General features: G+C 38.9%; 1 protein-coding gene across 6 annotated transcripts in view; it reads left to right on the plus strand.

The window, feature by feature from the left end:
* LOC144960251 (AP-3 complex subunit sigma-2-like) overlaps positions 1-20,000 on the plus strand; it is a 63,259-nt gene that overhangs the window by 7,373 nt on the left and 35,886 nt on the right. For all 6 annotated transcript variants that reach the window (XM_078893283.1, XM_078893279.1, XM_078893281.1 and 3 more), the window contains exons 3-5: positions 6,119-6,230; positions 10,263-10,334; positions 13,728-13,835. In XM_078893283.1, coding sequence (XP_078749409.1) covers positions 6,119-6,230; positions 10,263-10,334; positions 13,728-13,835 — 292 coding nt within the window. The remainder of the gene's footprint in view (positions 1-6,118; positions 6,231-10,262; positions 10,335-13,727; positions 13,836-20,000) is intronic.

Below are 20,000 nucleotides of genomic sequence, written 5' to 3' on the forward strand. Positions count from 1 at the left end.
CTTGAATGTTTTGTTTAATTGATTTGGGAGGGGATTTGGAGGATAATGTCTAGTTTGGATGACGTATCTAGATAAGCTAAGAATGGGCAAATGTCATTTAAAAAGCGCGGGTGGTTGGATGGGAGCATCACCCTTGAATCATATACCTATGATGTTCGCATGGGTGTACGATCCGATAGTGATGTCGTTTCTTCTTCTCTTTACTAGCCTATCCTGCTTCTTTGGTTTGTGGTTGTATTTTTGACAGGGGATATTTTTTTTCTGTAAATCTTCTGCCTGTTTGTTCTTGGTTATTTATAATTTAGCTTATGATATCTTTAGGTTATGATTTTGATTTACATTTGTACTATTTTTGTTAGATTGCTTGTTTTTTTGTTTCAGCGGTCTCTCATATAACCTCACTTGCGTTGGAAGAGACCTAAAGCAACAAACAAACAAACAAAAAAAAATCATTTAAAAAGCAACACAGATTTCATGCGCATCGCAGAGGATCGTGATTCGTGGAGACAGCTGACCGGCAACGTGCTCAAGAGCACAAGCCACAATGGATGATGATGAGGTGTGCACAAATGAATCTGACCACAGGGCGGCCAGTTGGCCAGATGACAATTTCCAACATCACATGACTTAGCAGGTTTTATGAATAATCATCAGGGTTGCCAGATTATTTTCAGACATTCTGCCAACTGGATTTTAAAAATCTGCCAAATACCACAAAAATCTGCCAAATACCACAAAAATCTGCCAAATACCACAAAAATCTGCCAAATACCACAAAAATCTGCCAAACCGTACTATTTATTTATAGAACCCCCTTTGAAACTCATCAGTTTTGTTAAACAAAAAATTCGCAAGGCCGATGTCATAATTTTTTTTGTAAAGCGATTTAAATTTGTTAAATCACTCAATCCTAGAGATTTTTGCTACTCTGCAAAATTGGAAAAATATATTAAAAATAAGCATGTACATAAATAGATTTATTCAACTACCATTATTAACATGAAATACCTAAAACCAGTACCTTTGGTACTACGTCTATAATTTGTCTTAGAAAAATAATCTAATAGATAATCATGGGGTAAAAGTAACCCGGGTTAACGACGGATATAGTCGGTGTTAGGGTTGAGTGAGTTAAGTGGATATTGCACTACATAAAAGCTCAATTAAATAAAAAATTGAAATAGAAGAACAAACGTGTAACTATGATGGTTTTATCAATTTTTTTTTTTTTTCTCAACAATGTTAACACGATGTAGCAGCTATTAATTAAAATTAAATTAAATTGAGCTTTGTATAGGGCAATATCCACTAAATGTGCTCAAAGCGCTTTACAAGGGGTCCCTGGTCAACAGCAACATTTAACATTTAGGATGAGACATGACGCCTGTTAGGCGGTATTACAATTTTTCGGACAAAGACAATGCTGTTAACGACCAGGTACTCATTTTACACCTGAGTATGGTGAGAGAATGTGAGTAAAGAGCCTTCTCCAAGGACTCAACTATGCGCCGAGCGCGAGGCTCGAACCCAGGACCTTCCAATCCGAAAGCGAGTGTCATACCACTAGACCATATAGCCGCACATAGCTATGGCCTCTCCAGGCGATAAAAACTGACCAAAGCTAGAACCTGGTAGTTGAATGACCGAAATTAATCTTCTTCTTCGTCTTGTGGAAACCTCCAATTTTGTCGAGGATCACTCCACAGTTTGTAGTGTTTTACATTTTAAACTTGCTAAAACTCTGCACATAATACTAAAACCACATAGATTAAAAAGTCACGTTGTGAACTCCAGCAATCGCGTGAAGGCATGTTGGCAACCGTTTTCAGCCACTTCAGCTGGGAGGCTATTCCATAGTCGGGCAGTGGAAGGGAAAAACGAATACATGTGGGCGTCTGTTTTTGATGTTGGGATGGTTACTCTTGCTGTGTGTCCCTCGTACTTCTTGTGCCGATATCTTTGATGTCGTTTGGAAGTTTAAGGCACGAATTTTTGTAGTAGATCTTGTGGAACAATTTAAGTTTATCTATCTTTCTTCTCTTTTCCAGAGGTTCAAGGCCAATCCGTTGTGATATTTCAGACGCACTTGAGAAAGGATCGAATGTGTTTGTGATGCGTCTTGCTGTTTTTCTTTGGATGTTTTCTAAGGTGTCGATGTTTTTCTTTGTATATGGGTCCCAAATTGAGCTGCCATACTCCAAAATTGGTCTAACAATAGTTTTAAAAGCAAGGGTTTGAGTTGTGATTGGGCATCTTTTTAAATTGCGGGTGATGTAAGCGCTTGTTTGATTTGCCTTTGAAGCCAGGTGACATATGTGGTCATTCCATTTGAGGTTTTTAGCAAACTCAATGCCAAGGTATTTTGCTGTCTTTACATGTTCCAGGTTTTGACCATGAAGTTGGTATTCAAATGTTATAGGTGCTTTCTTATTTGTGATGGTTAGAACATTGCACTTTGATACGTTAAATTCCATTTGATTTATTGTTTCCCATTCTTGTAATTTAGCTAGATGGTCATTTAGTGTTTTGCAGTCGTCTGTTGTTTTTATCTGATTATATAATGCTGTGTCGTCAGCAAAGAGGCGCACGTTTGACCTTATACCTCGTGGAAGATCGTTTATGTACACTAAAAATAGGACGGGCCCAAGGACTGAGCCCTGAGGTACGCCCGATGTCACCATCCCGATAGTGGAAGTCTCGCCGTCGACAAGAACTTGTTGGGTGCGATTGTCCAGAAAAGTTGCAATCCATTGTAAGGTTTTGTTCCTGATACCAACGTCATACAATTTCTGGATTAACCGATGGTGAGGGACCTTGTCGAAGGCCTTGGCAAAGTCCAGTAGTACTAGATCAATTTGACCACCTTTATCAATAGCAGCTGACAGATCATGTGTTAATGATAGAAGTTGAGTTTGACATGAGTGGTGCTTCCTAAATCCGTGCTGTTCATCACAAAAAATACTGTTAGTTTCGAGATATTCAGTTATTGAGGATCTCACTATATGCTCCAACAGTTTGCAGCAAATGCAGGTTAATGAAATTGAACGGTAGTTTTGAGCCCTGCTTCTATCACCTTTCTTGTAGATGGGTTGGACAAGAGCGTGCTTCCAAACAATTGGTATGTCTCCCGTTTCAAGAGAGAGTTTGAACAAATGTGTGAGGGCAGGTGCAAATTCGTTACTCAATATCTTTAAGAGACGGGATGGTATTTTGTCTGGGCCACATGCTTTCTTTGGATCTAGAGTGGCGAGGAGTTTGGAAACGCCCTCTACTGTCACATTGATTTCGGCCATAGTGTTGGAATCGTTTTCTTCGCCTTGTAGTTATTGAGTGGTAATTTTGGTATGAGTTTTTGAAGCAAAAACAGAGCAGAATTGGTTATTAAGTATGTCTGCTTTTTCCTTTGCATCAGATTATAATACACGATCATGCTCAAGGGGCGCTATACCAACCGAATCGCACCTCCTACTTTTTATAAATTTCCAGAGCTTTTTGTTTGAGTCTTCACTAACAAGTTCCTTAACATGATTATGATAGGCCTTTCTAATCTCTTTTTGTGTTTCTTTTTTCAGTCGGGCGTAATTGTACCAGTCTTTCTTACTGTTGGACTTTCTCGCTTTGCTCCATGCCTTTTGTTTCCGTCTAGATAATCGTTTGACGGTGGTGTTTATCCATGGTTGGTGAAATTTCCTTGAGCTTTTCTTCGTTGGTACATGTTTGGTCATCATTTTGTTTAGGTGGTCGTTGATGGCAGTCCAAACATCCTCAGTGCTTTCTAGATGTTGATTAATTATGTTTTCACTAAAAAGACGTGTTTCTGTCCGCATTTCGGCGATATTTGCCTTTTTCCAAATAGTAATAGGGTGTGATTTTTTTGGTGATTTTGTTTGCTTTGATAGTGCTTTCCGTGATGAGGATGTCATGGTCACTAATGCCTGGAATGGTTGTACACTTGACAATTAAATTTGGTCGATTTGTGATAAATAAGTCGAGGATATTTGTACCCCTTGTTGGATTTTTGTTTATTTGACTAAGGCCAAATTCTTGCAATTTGTTAATAAATGCTTGGTTTATAAATGAAGGATATTGGTAACTGATTATTTTTTCTTGTTCCCAATTGATATCAGGTAGGTTCAGGTCTCAGCTTAACCAGAGTACATTTTTCGGGTCTAGGCTATCAATACAGTGTGTTATCTCAGTCATTTGTTCCATAGTTGAGTTTAAAGGTGTTCTGTACATAGCGCCCACAGTGAGTAGGCCTTGTTCTGTTTTGATATTTACGATCACCGATTCTGATTTTGTTTGAATGTCAAGCTTTATTACTGAGAGGTTCGTTGTTGTTGCAACCAGCACCTCACCATACCTATCTTCTCGGTCTTTCCTGAACACGTTGAAATATGTCTCTGGTGGAAATATTTCACTGTCCTTTATTTCGGAATGTAGCCATGTTTCCGTACCTATGATTATGTCTGGTTTTATTTCTGATATCAATTTCCAAAATTCCGGTAGTTTTGGAATTAAACTTTGAAAGTTTATGGTCATAGTTCTCAACATGTTTCTCGGTTCACCATTACGGTCACTGTTAGTTTGCCTGTTTGTTATTTTAAGCGTGTTATGATTTGAGTTGATTTGGTGATTGATTCTTTTTATTTCATTTGGCCTCATATTGACCCTTCTTCCCCCCTTTGTTGTTATTGTCTTATTTTCACAAGCCACGTTCTCATTATGTTTACTTAAGTCCTGCATCTCATCAAAATGATCAGGTGTTGTCATTATGTTTTGTTGATATGTTGATGTGTCGTTTACTATTGGCATGTTGTTGTGAGTGTCGTTGAGTGGTATGTTGATCAGAGACCTTGGGCACCGTTGTGTGTTATGTACTTTGAGTGCTCTATTAGTATGAAAGGGCGGTGGTCTGTGACCTATTTGAATATTTATTTTTCTTCGTTTCCGCACACCACCACGACTTGGTCGTAGCCGCTGGCTATTACTGCTATTATTGTTACCGTGATACCAAGACGATTCTGTGTCATTCCAATAAATGTTGTCGTAATAAGGATGAAAATAGATATGGCACATCGTGACTAAAAATCTTAACTTAAGTGTAAACAATAAATGGCTAGTACAATACTTCAAACAATGGGATCTACACCACTAAAATGTTAATTTATCTAAAAATCCTCTTATGAATTTCCGAGAAATATATATCACAATGTAGAATAAAACTTTATTAAAACGACTGTATAAAAATATTCCAGACTTTTGTTTTAGAAATCAATAAAAATCACACAATTCGGGAGAGAAATAACAACACGGCTGCCGGTTAGGCGAACTACACACTCTCCTAATGCTGTTGACAGGGCCGTTAAACACCTAAAAAACTGGCCGGGGTTCCTGATCTCAACATTTACTTGACCTCTCGTAATGGGCAGGGAGGTACATACTGTGTCTTCTATTTCTTTCCCCCTATGTCTGTTTTCCAACATGCTTTCTGTCTTTGTCTTGGAATGAGATTACTTGGTATTGTCCTGGCCCTGGCTGGGAGGGATACAATCAAATATATAGTTAGTTTTGGGAGATCATATTTTTTTCCCTTGTAAATCATCTCTCTGTTATGCACTGTATCGTGTTTTGCTTATGTTTTATATATGAATTGTATACATTTGAGTGTATTCCTCTTAGTTGGGACCTGTGCTTGTGTCTGGATGAGACTTTTAGGTGATCTCAAACTAAGTCCTTTTATAGTGTGGTCTTGGAATCTACGTCTGTTTCTTATTTGAACCAATTCCCCTTTGTCTGCCTTATTCTTGGATGCTTTAATTGTAATTCTAGAACTTTTTACTATCCCATTTTCTTCCTTTCTACTGGCGCTGATATGACCTTAATGTGTTGCAAGTGCTATAAAACCCTTAAAAACAAAAATAATTACCTTCTCTTGGATGCTTTAATTGTAATTCTAGAACTTTTTACTATCCCATTTTCTTCCTTTCTACTGGCGCTGATATGACCTTAATACATGCAAGCGCCGTAAAAACCTTAAAAACAAACAAACACCCTAAATACAAACAAGCAAAAACTAAACTTGTTATCGTGTTTTATTCATATCGATGTCTTGCAGGCTTATAGGAGGATCTGATTACAAGCTGATCTACCGTCACTATGCAACCCTTTATTTCGTCTTCTGTGTCGATTCTTCTGAAAGTGAACTGGGTATTCTTGATCTTATACAGGTAGGTCAGTTGTACTCGTAAACTGGGTGGGGTTCCCGACTTTCCATAGTGGGTAGGGAGGTACTTACGGTGTCTTCTATCCCCCCCTTTATCTGGGTAGGGTTCCTGGCTCAATTACCTTAAGCTGGGTGGGGTTCCCTACCTCCCATAGTTGGCAGGGAGGCACTTACTGTGTCTTATATCCCCCTATATCTGGGTAGGGTTCCTGGCCTCCCATAGTTGGCAGGGAGGCACTTACTGTGTCTCCTATCCCCCTATATCTGGGTGGGGTTCCTGACCTCCCATAGTTGGCAGGGAGGCACTTACTGTGTCTTATATCCCCCTATATCTGGGTAGGGTTCCTGGCCTCCCATAGTTGGCAGGGAGGCACTTACTGTGTCTCCTATCCCCCTATATCTGGGTGGGGTTCCTGACCTCCCATAGTTGGCAGGGAGGCACTTACTGTGTCTTATATCCCCCTATATCTGGGTGGGGTTCCTGACCTCCCATAGTTGGCAGGGAGGCACTTACTGTGTCTTCTATCACCCTATATCTGGGTGGGGTTCCTGGCCTCCCATAGTTGGCAGGGAGGCACTTAATGTGACTCATATCCCCCTATATTCTGGGTAGGGTTCCTGACCTCTCATAGTGCAGTTGAGCTCTTCAATATTGAAAATATCAATACAACATTAGAGTGTGATCTTCGATAGTGTCGGGGAAATGGCCCTCTATCACAACTATTCATATGTGTCCATCTGGGATAGAAATGGTTTTTAACTCACTCAATCCTACAGATTTTTGCTACTTTTCAAAATGAGAAAATGAGCATGTCCATGGATAGTTTTAATTCAACTATCATTAACATGTAAATACCAAAAACATTTGCTTCGATATTACCTCCTATAATTATTTCTCAGAAAAATGGAATAAATCGGCATGGGGTAAATGTAATCCGTGTAAACTACGGATATTGTCGGTGTTAGGGTTGAGTGAGTTAATAGTGATCCATTGTCTTAAAACACTATGATGTCGGAGTGAAGAGGATGCCTAGGAAAAGTAGGAAAAAAATAGAATGGAATTAACTAGAGCACAAAATCCACTAAATATGCTCAAAGTGCTTGAAGAGGTTGCCAGGCCATCATCAATACTTCAACTTTTAAAAACTGAGACAGTGTTGTTAATTGCCAGGTACTCATTTTACACCTGAGTATAGTGAGAGAATGTGAGTAAAGAGCCTTTTCCAAGGACACGGCCAATCGTCGAGTGAGTCTCCAAGTCAAGACCGACGGATCCAAAAAGTGAGTGTTATGCCAATGCCACAAGACCACGTAGCGCACCGAGATGAAATACCAGTTGTTGGCAGAAGCTGTGACAGTTTGAGAATAGGCTTCAACAGTCATGACGTCACTTCCCTCGTAATTTAGTAACTGGCCCTAAACTATCGGAACAATGGCGGACGCCCTTAAGAAATATGTCTCCGAGGAGCATAAAAATAGCCAGAGGAGATTAACATTAAAAATCTGATCATGTTTCGACTTTTATACATTCTGATCGCATAACATATGAAAAGTTTTAGCCAGAATGAAGAATAAAAAGTACCAATTTTCTTTGTTTAGAACCAAGCTGCTCGCCGTAGCTGGGCAGACGTGACATCCGATCATTGAATCCAATCATAGAGGACATTAGAAAGAAACTGGAGGCAGCAGAAATGTGGTTGCTGGGCAGACGTGACATCAGATCACAGAGGACATTAGAAAGAAACTGGAGGCAGCAGAAATGTGGTTGCTGGGCAGACGTGACATCAGATCACAGAGGACATTAGAAAGAAACTGGAGGCAGCAGAAATGTGGTTGCTGGGCAGACGTGACATCAGATCACAGAGGACATTAGAAAGAAACTGGAGGCAGCAGAAATGTGGTTGCTGGGCAGACGTGACATCAGATCACAGAGGACATTAGAAAGAAACTGGAGGCAGCAGAAATGTGGTTGCTGGGCAGACGTGACATCAGATCACAGAGGACATTAGAAAGAAACTGGAGGCAGCAGAAATGTGGTTGCTGGGCAGACGTGACATCAGATCACAGAGGACATTAGAAAGAAACTGGAGGCAGCAGAAATGTGGTTGCTGGGCAGACGTGACATCAGATCACAGAGGACATTAGAAAGAAACTGGAGGCAGCAGAAATGTGTTTTTTTTAGAAGGATGTTAAGAATCTCATGGACAGAGAAGAAAACTAATGAAGAAGTATTAGAGCACGGTGAAACTAAAAGGTTACTAAATTGTACAATAAGAAAAAGACAAATGCAATTTTTTGTGTTCCTAAATCGACATAAATGTATTGAACATTTTGCTCTCACACCATTTATCTGTTCATTTCTCATAACTGTCAGGATTTCTCTAGTTGTCAATGAGGGAGTAGTAGTAGTAGTAGTAGTAGTAGTAGTAGTAGTAAGCCTTGCAGTCTGAATGACGCTTGCTGAGAATTGTGTGATTCAGTCACAGATTTAAAAAAAAACTTAAATGTGCATAGCTTCTCTCTCCATCCATGTTGTTAATTGTTTCCATTGGTCACAGCCCTGGGCCAGAGTTTTGAGGCTGCCAAGATCTTGTTGTGACTTTAGTGCGGAGGGCACTGTAGTTTTTCTTAGTTCTTCAGGGATTAATTCGGCATCATCTGAATCCAGAAATTTCTGATATGTAGAGAGGTCCTGGTTCAGGGTAGTTACTATTGATGTTGGTGGTCTCCCTACGTATTTGTTGCCATGAAGGAAATGTTCTGTCATTGCAATTTGGGCTGGGATGTTATCTTCTCGACGTAAGATGTGATCAAATAGCCTCCATCGCTGTTCCTTTATTATTGTACTCAGGCGTTGGACCATGGGTGCAAGAGTGCCGGCTACAGCCGGCCTGCCTGCCGGCCGATTGGATTACCAGAAAAAACGTTGCCGGCTTTTTGCGATTTGGATTTGATTGATTTTTTTTTAATTTTTATTTTTATTTTTTTTTTGTTTAGGTCCCAACAATCGGGTCGGGTACGTCCATATGATTAAGCGAAACTTTTGAATCACGATGCTACGGTGACCTGGAAGTGATAGTTATATTATTAAATTTGAACCGTGAATCTTGCAGGCTTTTTCAGATTATATGTCTGGTCACAAGTAGACTTGCAGGCTTTTTGAGGTCCAGTTGCTTGCACCCATGCGTTGGACCCTGGTTTTATCATAGAGATCAGTATTTGTCATTACTGATCTCTCTGAAAGAAACAGGGTTCAACGCCTGACTTTGTAATAGTGTGTGCGGTAGCAAATAGCATTGGTTTTTTATCAGTAGAGTCTTATGAGTGAAGGTCACCGTGTCTGGGATCAACATTCATTTCCTAGATATGCTACAAGCACCGTGCGTCAATGTGCTCTAGTGATATAACACTCGCTTTCGGATCGGAAGGTCGGGGTTCGAGCGTCGCTCAGCGCATGATTGAGTCCTTAGAAAAAGCTCTTTACTCACATTCTCTCACCCTACTCAGATGTAAAACGAGTACCTGGCCATCAACTGCATTTTCTCTGTCGGAAAAAAAAAAAAAAAGTAATATCGCTTAACAGGCATCGTGTCTCGTTCTACATGTTATATGTTGCTGTTGGTCAGGGACCCTTTGTAAAGCGTTTTGAGCACATTCTGAGGATATTGCGTAATATCAAAGCTGAAGCTCAAGGTAAACACCTTAAAACTCCTAAGATTAAATAACGATGACAATAAAAGAAAAAAAAGAGCCTGAGTTTATCCCGGTTTCTATTGTGTGAAACGGACAATAGCAATTACTTGCTATCCTTTGGATAGGACACTAGTCTATCGCAAAGTACTTTCCACCAGATCAAGCTGGCTCAGCTACCCATTCAATGCTGGGGGGGGGGGGGGGGGTTCAGAAAAAAATCTCCACTGCACCCGGGTTCGATCTCGATCCTTTTGCGTGTGAAGCGGGTGCTCTACCAACTGAGCTATCGGGACCCCGATAAAAGAAAAAGCGTTTGTCAAATTATTTTTTTTTTTCATTTCAGGTATTTGTGGAGACATTGGACAAATGTTTTGAGAACGTCTGTGAACTGGATTTGATCTTTCACATAGACAAGGTAGTGGTATGTCATGTATTATGTATTGTTTACATATGTGACCCATCGTCTCAAAACGGTATTATGTCGGAACGAACCAGATTCTTAAAAGCCGAATTTAATGTTAAAACTGGTCAAAAATATAAAGTGTTGGCATTATCACCCTAAAATATGGTATCCATTTTCCTCAATAAAACGTACAAACTCAACACAAGTCTGATATTTCTGGCTATAAATTCAATTTTCAACATCTTAACCATCCCGACTTAATACCGTTTTGAGGCGAATGGTCACATATTATATATGACTTGTAAACATTTGAGTGTATTCCTCTTAGTGGGGACCTGTGCTTGTGTCTTGATGAGACTTTAAGGTGATCTCAAACTAAATACACTGATAGTGTGCTCTTGGAATCTACATCTGTTTCTTATTTGATCCAATTCCCCTTTTCCTAGTTTTTCTTGGGTGTTTTAATTTTAATTCTAGAACTTATTACTTTCCCATTTTCTTCCTTTTTACTGGTGATGATATGACCTTAAAGTGGTGCAAGCGCTGTAAAGCCCTTCAAACCAAACAAGGTAGGCCTACAGCTTCGTCGATACACCCACTGGGTTTCAGTCTTAAATTGCGCGACTATGTGGTCTTGTCCTATGACAATCGCTTTCGGATCGGACGGTCCTGGGGTCGAGCCTCGTTCACTCGATGCATAGTGGAGTCCATGGAAAAGGCTCTTATTTCTCACATTCTCTCACCTTACCCAGGTGGGAAATGAGTACCTGGTCGTTAACAGCATTGTCTCTGTTGGAAAAAATTTTCATATTGCCTAACAGGCGTCATTTCTCGTTCTACATGTTAAGAATTGCTGTTCGCCAGGGAACTTTTTAATATTGCCTAACAGGCGTCATTTCTCGTTCTACATGTTAAGAATTGCTGTTAGGCAGGGAACTTTTTAATATTGCCTAACAGGCGTCATTTCTCGTTCTACATGTTAAGAATTGCTGTTCGCCAGGGAACTTTTGTAAAGCGTGTGTAGTGGATATATCTTTAGCTTTTTTTATAGCGTAATATCCACTAAACGTGCTCAAAGCGCTTTACAAGGGGTCCCTGGTCAACAGCAACATTTAACATGTAGGATGGGACATAACGCCTGTTAGGCAATATTACAATTTTTCGGACAAAGACAACGCTTTTAACGGCCAGGTACTCATTTGACATCTGAGTACGGTGAGAGACTGTGAGTAAAGAGTCTTTTCCAAGGACTCAACTATGCGCCGAACGCGAGGCTCGAACCTAGGACCTACCGATCCGAAAGCGAGTGTCATACCACGTAGCCACACAAATGTACCATCCATGTAGGACCTTCCCGTCTGAGGTTTCTACGGGCTACGTCATATTCAAGACATTAGACTGATTAGAAGATTCCTTTCTTTTTTTTCTTTTTTGTTTTTTTTTTGTTTGTTTCTCTTTATTATTAATTTTTAGTAATGGGGTGGGAGGGGGGGAGTGAGTTGTGTTTGGGAGACTTTTCTCTTCAATAATTCCTATTTTTATTCATGTTTCATCGACAACAAACTGTGACATTATTGTCTGTAAGAATATTAATCGCGAAGCATTGATTGAAGTAAAGCCCCTCGTCTGAATTGCAAATGCCATTCGAGTTGCACTGCTGAAAAAGTTGTTTCAAAACTTCATCACTCCATTGGCTGGCAGAAGAAACATCAGCATTGTGTTTTTCATCATGTTCCTTTTCAATCCCGACATTCTGTCGACCTTTCCATACCTGCCTATTATTACAGACCGTCCGTAATTGTTATGGAAGTGTAAGGACAATTACGGACTTACGGAAATAGAAGAAATATTACTGATACAAATAATCGCAACGTTAAATTAAAAATTAATAATTTTTTTTCCATTATTTACTGCATGCTACAATAAAAAAATCTCAATGCCTCGTTGGCTGGCGATGAGTGACGTCATCGACTCGACACGGAAACTTTACCCTCATCGGTAGACACACTGCAGTGTCGAAAGTAGGTCATCAATAAGCATATTATAATCGCGGGGGTCATTGGCAATGCCCAGCCAAGCCTAGTCGGGCTGGATAGACTTCCGTTAGTTATGGAACTCTTAGTAGGCCTATATTACGTGGTAAGTTTATTTTACATATATAAAAGGGTGTGCCTATCATCATTTTTGTTTGCTTTAGTATTACTGAAATCTGACCATTAATTAATGATGAATTTTGTATTTCTTACTGAATTTGAAATTTTCGAGTAGGCAGGTATGCCTTTCCATCTCGAGAACCAGCTTTCGAATGGGGAGAAAGACTTGCCTTAAATTTATGCCAGTTCAGTCGTCCTTTTGAGTGTATCAATGTGGACACAGACCGTATAGATCAATCAACAGATGAGACGCGAGTCCTCTCTGGAATCCTTTCTTATTGTTCACGGCCCAGTAGGGGAAAACAATGTACAGGTCGAGAATTGCAATCGAGTGGTCGGACAATGTAAACAAACACACGGCATTGAGTAGACTACGATCACATTTCACACCTTGTGATGCAGACAGCGAGTTCTGAGTCAATTAGCCCTTCTTGTCAGGTTATCCTTTGATGTCAGTTAACAAGCATTGCATGTCTCACCTAGTCAGGTCAGAGGTACAGTGGAATTGCGTTGGAAAAAAATGTTCACGCCTGATACAATATTAACGTGCCGAACTTGTTCAATGTGAAACAGATTTTCATTACTTTTTTTTATTTGTATTTTAAAGATTTTTTTTCTCAAATCAAAATGGAATCAAGATGTAGCGATTAAGCGGAGCGATTATGTAGGAAAAAAATTCCATTTTTTGGGAATGTGTAGCGTTTTAGCGGAGTGTGCGATTAACCGATGTGCAATTAAGCAGAGTGAACTGTACATATAACATATTTCATGTTTACCTGAAGAAGGCCATAGGCCGAAATGTTGTTCCCTTATACATGAGTGACATTTATTGACTGTATCTTTGAATTGAATGCTCATGGTTATTTCCCCTTCCAGATCCATTACATCTTGAATTGAATACTCATGGTTATTTCCCCTTCAAGGTCCATTACATCTTGAATTGAATACTCATGGTTATTTCCCCTTCAAGGTCCATTACATCTTGAATTGAATACTCATGGTTATTTCCCCTTCAAGGTCCATTACATCTTGAATTGAATACTCATGGTTATTTCCCCTTCAAGGTCCATTACATCTTGAATTGAATACTCATGGTTATTTCCCCTTCAAGGTCCATTACATCTTGAATTGAATACTCATGGTTATTTCCCCTTCAAGGTCCATTACATCTTGAATTGAATACTCATGGTTATTTCCCCTTCAAGGTCCATTACATCTTGAATTGAATACTCATGGTTATTTCCCCTTCAAGGTCCATTACATCTTGGGAGAGTTGGTGATGGGAGGGATGGTACTAGAAACCAACATGACTGAGATACTCACCAGGATAGAAGACCAAAACAAGTTAGAGAAACAGGAGGTAAGAACAATTATATACATTTGTATATATAAATATGTATGGTATGTGTGTATATGTATGTATGTATGTAATATAATATAATATGTTACAGTGAATGACATAATCAGTCGGATAATGAAACAGTTTGAACTGAGATATTGCCAAGTTTAGTTAGAAGGTCATTTTTTATTTTAAAAATGAGTTCTTGTCATAAATGATTAAATCAGCCCTTTTTTTTTACATCTTCTGGAAATATCAAAGCTTAATTTCACTTCTAAATATTTTTTACAGCTAGTCATTTTGAAAAAGTTTGAAGTTTGAGAAAAGTTGCTGGATACCTTTCCCGTACATCTGACCAGAACTTCATGAAAAATCTCCCGATTCACTTCAAATAAAGATTAAAATGCTCTGGGGAGCATTCGTTCAGAAAATGCAAAAAAGAAAAAAATGCAAATCCAAAATTGTCACCGCCCGACTGATTCTGTCATGTACTGATACATCTATCCCTGTTTATTTGTTCTTTCATATTTTTTGGGGGTCTTTTTTATAGTATGATTTATATGTGAATAATTATGTATTTTACCAGTCTTGTCATTAATGAAGACAGATTGGTCATTCATTCCAAGAAAGCCTTGAAATATTCCTCCTTTTAGAAAAATCTGATTTGAGACCTATGAAAATGTCTGAAGGTGATTTTAAAAAAATTAAATAATCAAAATGAACCAACCCGTTTCATTTCAGTGTTTTTCATTATTTCCAGCGAACTATCTGCTATTGTCCTGATTGAATTTATCTTCTAACTGTTGATTTCAGTTTTTCATTATGTTCAGCGAGTAGATTTATTATTGTTCTCACTGAATTTATATTATCGTTGTTGATTTCAGCTTTTCATTATGTTCAGCGAGTAGATTTATTATTGTCCTCACTGAATTTATATTATCGTTGTTGATTTCACATGTTTTTATGTTTGGTCAAAGTTTGTTCACTTTGATGAGGCATAGAATGTATAAAATTTAATATGTTTTGTATGTTTTTTTTTGTTTTTGTTTTTTGTTTTTCTAACAACTGGAAGTATTCAGTGTGGTTTTATCAGAGCCATGAGATCCACAGACCTGGAGTTTATCCCTATTTCTGTAGCATGAAACGGACAATAGCAATTGCTTGCTACCATTTGGATAGGACACTAGTCTATCGCAAAATGCTTTCCACCAAATCTAACAAACTCAGCTAGCCATTCGATTCTGGGTGGTCAGGGAGGGCTGAAAAAAATATCGACTGCACCCAGGATCAATCTTGGTTTGGTCTCTTTGCATGTGAAGCGAGTGCTCTACCAACTGAGCTATCAGCACCCCTCCCCACAAGTAGTTAGTGATTGTGAGATAAATCATGATTTGAATACACATATTATGATAGTTTGTAACCTTTTTTACAATGCACTCTTGCCCAGACTTATATGATTGTATTTTTTAAACTTGTCACCTACGATAAACCTAAAATCAAAATGAAGTGTTCGCAACCCCTAATTCATGTTTATTATTAGCATCTAAACAAACCCGATCTAATACCGATTCAAGACGATGAAGTCATGAAATAAGAAATTGCATTTTTTTTAAAATGATTTATGTATGACATGGGACAGCCTGGCTCAGCAGTATGGTTTTTGCTTCCTGTCCAAAAGGTACCGAGTTTGATCACCCCGCCACGCTGTGTGGCCTTGAGCAAGTCGCCTCGCCCTTGCTCACTTTGTAGCGCTGCACTGCGGCTGACGCCTGGGTTAGTCCAGTCTTGCCTTGGAATAGACTCAAATGACAAAATTTAACCAAGCGGATGAATGAAAGGGAATTTTATTTTTTAATATTTTAATTTTTTGTTTGTTAATTTTTTATTTGAAACAGTTCTATTCAGTTAGTTCAAGAAAGCAAATTATTATAAAATTGACTTTGTTTTCACATTTTGGACGCTAGATTCCCATTTTCAACATCTGAGTCATCTTGACATTATAGATATTAACAGTCAAGGAGGCAGAGTGTCACACGTCGTTGTTCATTTTACGTACTGGAGGCAGAATGTCACATATTGTCGTTCATTTTACGTACTGGAGCCAGAATGTCACATATTGTCATTCATTCTATGTACTGGAGCCAGAATGTCACATATTGTCATTCATTTTACGTACTGGAGGTAGAATGTCACATATTGTCATTCATTTTACGTACTGGAGGTAGAATGTCACATATTGTCATTCATTTTACGTACTGGAGCCAGAATGTCACATATTGTCATTCATTTTACGTACTGGAGCCAGAATGTCACATATTGTCATTCATTTTACGTACTGGAGCCAGAATGTCACATATTGTCATTCATTTTACGTACTGGAGGCAGAATGTCACATAATGTCGTTCATTTTACGTACTGGAGGCAGAATGTCACATATTGTCGTTCATTTTACGTACTGGAGCCAGAATGTCACATATTGTCATTCATTTTACGTACTGGAGGTAGAATGTCACATATTGTCATTCATTTTACGTACTGGAGGTAGAATGTCACATATTGTCATTCATTTTACGTACTGGAGGTAGAATGTCACATATTGTCATTCATTTTACGTACTGGAGGTAGAATGTCACATATTGTCATTCATTTTACGTACTGGAGCCAGAATGTCACATATTGTCGTTCATTTTACGTACCGGAGGCAGAATGTCACATATTGTCGTTCATTTTACGTACTGGAGCCAGAATGTCACATATTGTCGTTCATTTTACGTACTGGAGGCAGAATGTCACATATTGTCGTTCATTTTACGTACTGGAGGCAGAATGTCACATATTGTCGTTCATTGGATAGTGAGTGAGGTCTGGGTAAAATTTGATTTACAACATCAACGAGGATGGCGCTGGATAGTGAGTGAGGTCTGCGTAATTTTTGATTTATCAGTGTGGATGATTTCCCTCGGAAATCTGCCGTTTTTGGACTCAGGAGGAATTTCCTCTCTTGAGCCTGTTCCGCTATTTTTGCAATATCCCGATTTAAAAAAAAAAAAAAAAAAAAAAAAAAAAAAAAATATGCGAATTTTATTTTTGCAAAATTATCTTTCACTTTACAATATGTGACACGTGCTGATTGTGAAAAAATGAACGACGATATGTGTGTGTGTGTCCATCATATAACCTGTAGGAAAATTGATTAGCATTCATTGTTTTCTTCACATTTAATGACTAAAGTATTTGATTAGAGGTTTTCCATAATTAGCAATTTCTATCATTGTGCTAAATTCGATTTCCGTCTCTCATTTTATTATTTTATCTCAATGACAACGAAAAAAAAAAAATTATGCAAATATATATCATATCTTATTGGTTAAAAATCATGTTTCTATTTTTAGTTGTTTTTTTTTTTTTTGTTGTTGTTTTTTTGTTTGTTTCTATGTTGTTTTTTGTTTGTTCTTTTCATTGAATAAAAAACAAAACAAAAATCAACAAACAATTATCTTTTTATCAACGTCATTGAAATGAAAAGCGTGTTGGCGTGTATTCGGTGTGTTGGCGTGTCAGGACTTGTATCAGTCAACATGACGAGGATTCCAATTTCAGGCTTCTAGTTTGGAACGCAATATAACACCAGACTGGGGAGGGAGTAGGGTGTCTGGGTCGTCAATGTCTAGTTTGGAACGCAATATAACACCAGACTGGGGAGGGAGTAGGGTGTCTGGGTCGTCAGTGTCTAGTTTGGAACGCAATATAACACCAGACTGGGGAGGGAGTAGGGTTCCTGGGTCGTCAGTGTCTAGTTTGGAACGCAATATAACACCAGACTGGGGAGGGAGTAGGGTGTCTGGGTCGTCAATGTCTAGTTTGGAACGCAATATAACACCAGACTGGGGAGGGAGTAGGGTTCCTGGGTCGTCAGTGTCTAGTTTGGAACGCAATATAACACCAGACTGGGGGGGAGTAGGGTGTCTGGGTCGTCAATGTCTAGTTTGGAACGCAATATAACACCAGACTGGGGAGGGAGTAGGGTGTCTGGGTCGTCAATGTCTAGTTTGGAACGCAATATAACACCAGACTGGGGAGGGAGTAGGTGTCTGGGTCGTCAATGTCTAGTTTGGAACGCAATATAACACCAGACTGGGGAGGGAGTAGGGTGTCTGGGTCGTCAATGTTTGGTTTGGAACGCAATATAACACCAGACTGGGGAGGGAGTAGGGTGTCTGGGTCGTCAATGTCTAGTTTGGAACGCAATATAACACCAGACTGGGGAGGGAGTAGGGTTCCTGGGTCGTCAGTGTCTAGTTTGGAACGCAATATAACACCAGACTGGGGAGGGAGTAGGGTTCCTGGGTCGTCAATGTCTAGTTTGGAACGCAATATAACACCAGACTCGGGAGGGAGTAGGGTGTCTGGGTTGTCAATGTCTAGTTTGGAACGCAATATAACACCAGACTGGGGAGGGAGTAGGGTGTCTGGGTCGTCAATGTCTAGTTTGGAACGCAATATAACACCAGACTGGGGAGGGAGTAGGGTGTCTGGGTCGTCAATGTCTAGTTTGGAACGCAATATAACACCAGACGGGGGAGGGAGTAGGGTGTCTGGGTCGTCAATGTCTAGTTTGGAACGCAATATAACACCAGACTGGGGAGGGAGTAGGGTGTCTGGGTCGTCAATGTTTGGTTTGGAACGCAATATAACACCAGACGGGGGAGGGAGTAGGGTGTCTGGGTCGTCAATGTCTAGTTTGGAACGCAATATAACACCAGACTGGGGAGGGAGTAGGGTGTCTGGGTCGTCAATGTCTAGTTTGGAACTCAATATAACACCAGACGGGGGAGGGAGTAGGGTGTCTGGGTCGTCAATGTCTAGTTTGGAACACAATATAACACCAGACTGGGGAGGGAGTAGGGTGTCTGGGTTGTCAATGTCTAGTTTGGAACGCAATATAACACCAGACTGGGGAGGGAGTAGGGTGTCTGGGTCGTCAATGTCTAGTTTGGAACGCAATATAACACTAGACGGGGGAGGGAGTAGGGTTCCTGGGTCGTCAATGTCTAGTTTGGAACGCAATATAACACCAGACTGGGGAGGGAGTAGGGTGTCTTGGTCGACAATGTTTGGTTTGGTTTTCATCATAATAATGGCAATAATAATAATTAGAATAATAATCATGATGATAATAATAATAATAATAATAATAATAATAATAATCATCATCATCATCATAATCATCATCATAATAATAATCATAATATGTTTTGTATTAAAGGGATTGTTGATATTTGTTTTGTTTTTTTTTTTAAATTATTTTCAGGTGCACATTTTTATTTTTACTTTTATTTTGAATTTGACTGTTGCTTTGTTGGTTGTTTTCTATGAGTTTTATTATCATATCTTTGTTTGTATTTTGTTTTGTTTTTTAAAATTTTGTTTTGCTTACTTTATTTGATTATATATAGTTCTTAATTTAATAATAATCAGGATGTCGATCGGTTGATCTGTATATATATATATATATTATTTTTTTTTAATTTTTATTTTTTATTTATTATTTTTTATTATTTATATATATATATAAATTTTTAACACCATCGTCAACTTCATCATCCTCGTGTCTCTCCTGTTTTTTTCACCATTTTTTCTACTCTCCCTCCTTTCCCTCCTCCTTTACCCTCCTACACACATTCATCTGCCTCCAAACTCCACTGATCTACCCTCAACCCCCCCCCCCCCCCCAATCCATCACCCCCTGCACCCTTCCCATCCATCACCCCCTGCACCCTTCCCACACCACTTATTTGTCATCCACTCTCCCCACACCACCCCCTATCTATCACCCCTCCCCCACCCACCCACCACTCTTATCCATCATCCACTCCCCCTCCACCCCCCCCCCACCCCCAACCATCAAACTATAACGTCAAGAGCCTCATTGTTGAATACATCGTGCACTTTATTAGAGTCTATTATTATTATTATTATTATTATTATTATTATTATTATTATTATTATTATTATTATTATTATTATGATTATTATTATTATTATTATTATTATTATTATTATTATTATTATTATTATTATGATGATGATGATTATTATTATTATTATTATTATTATTATTATTATTATTATTATTATTATTATATTATTATTATTATGGTGATGATGATGATGATGATGATGATG

The sequence above is a fragment of the Berghia stephanieae genome, chromosome 15, assembly GCF_034508935.2.
Source record: "Berghia stephanieae isolate SIO BIC M18660-M18661 chromosome 15, UCSD_Bste_1.3, whole genome shotgun sequence".
NCBI lineage: Eukaryota > Metazoa > Mollusca > Gastropoda > Nudibranchia > Aeolidiidae > Berghia > Berghia stephanieae.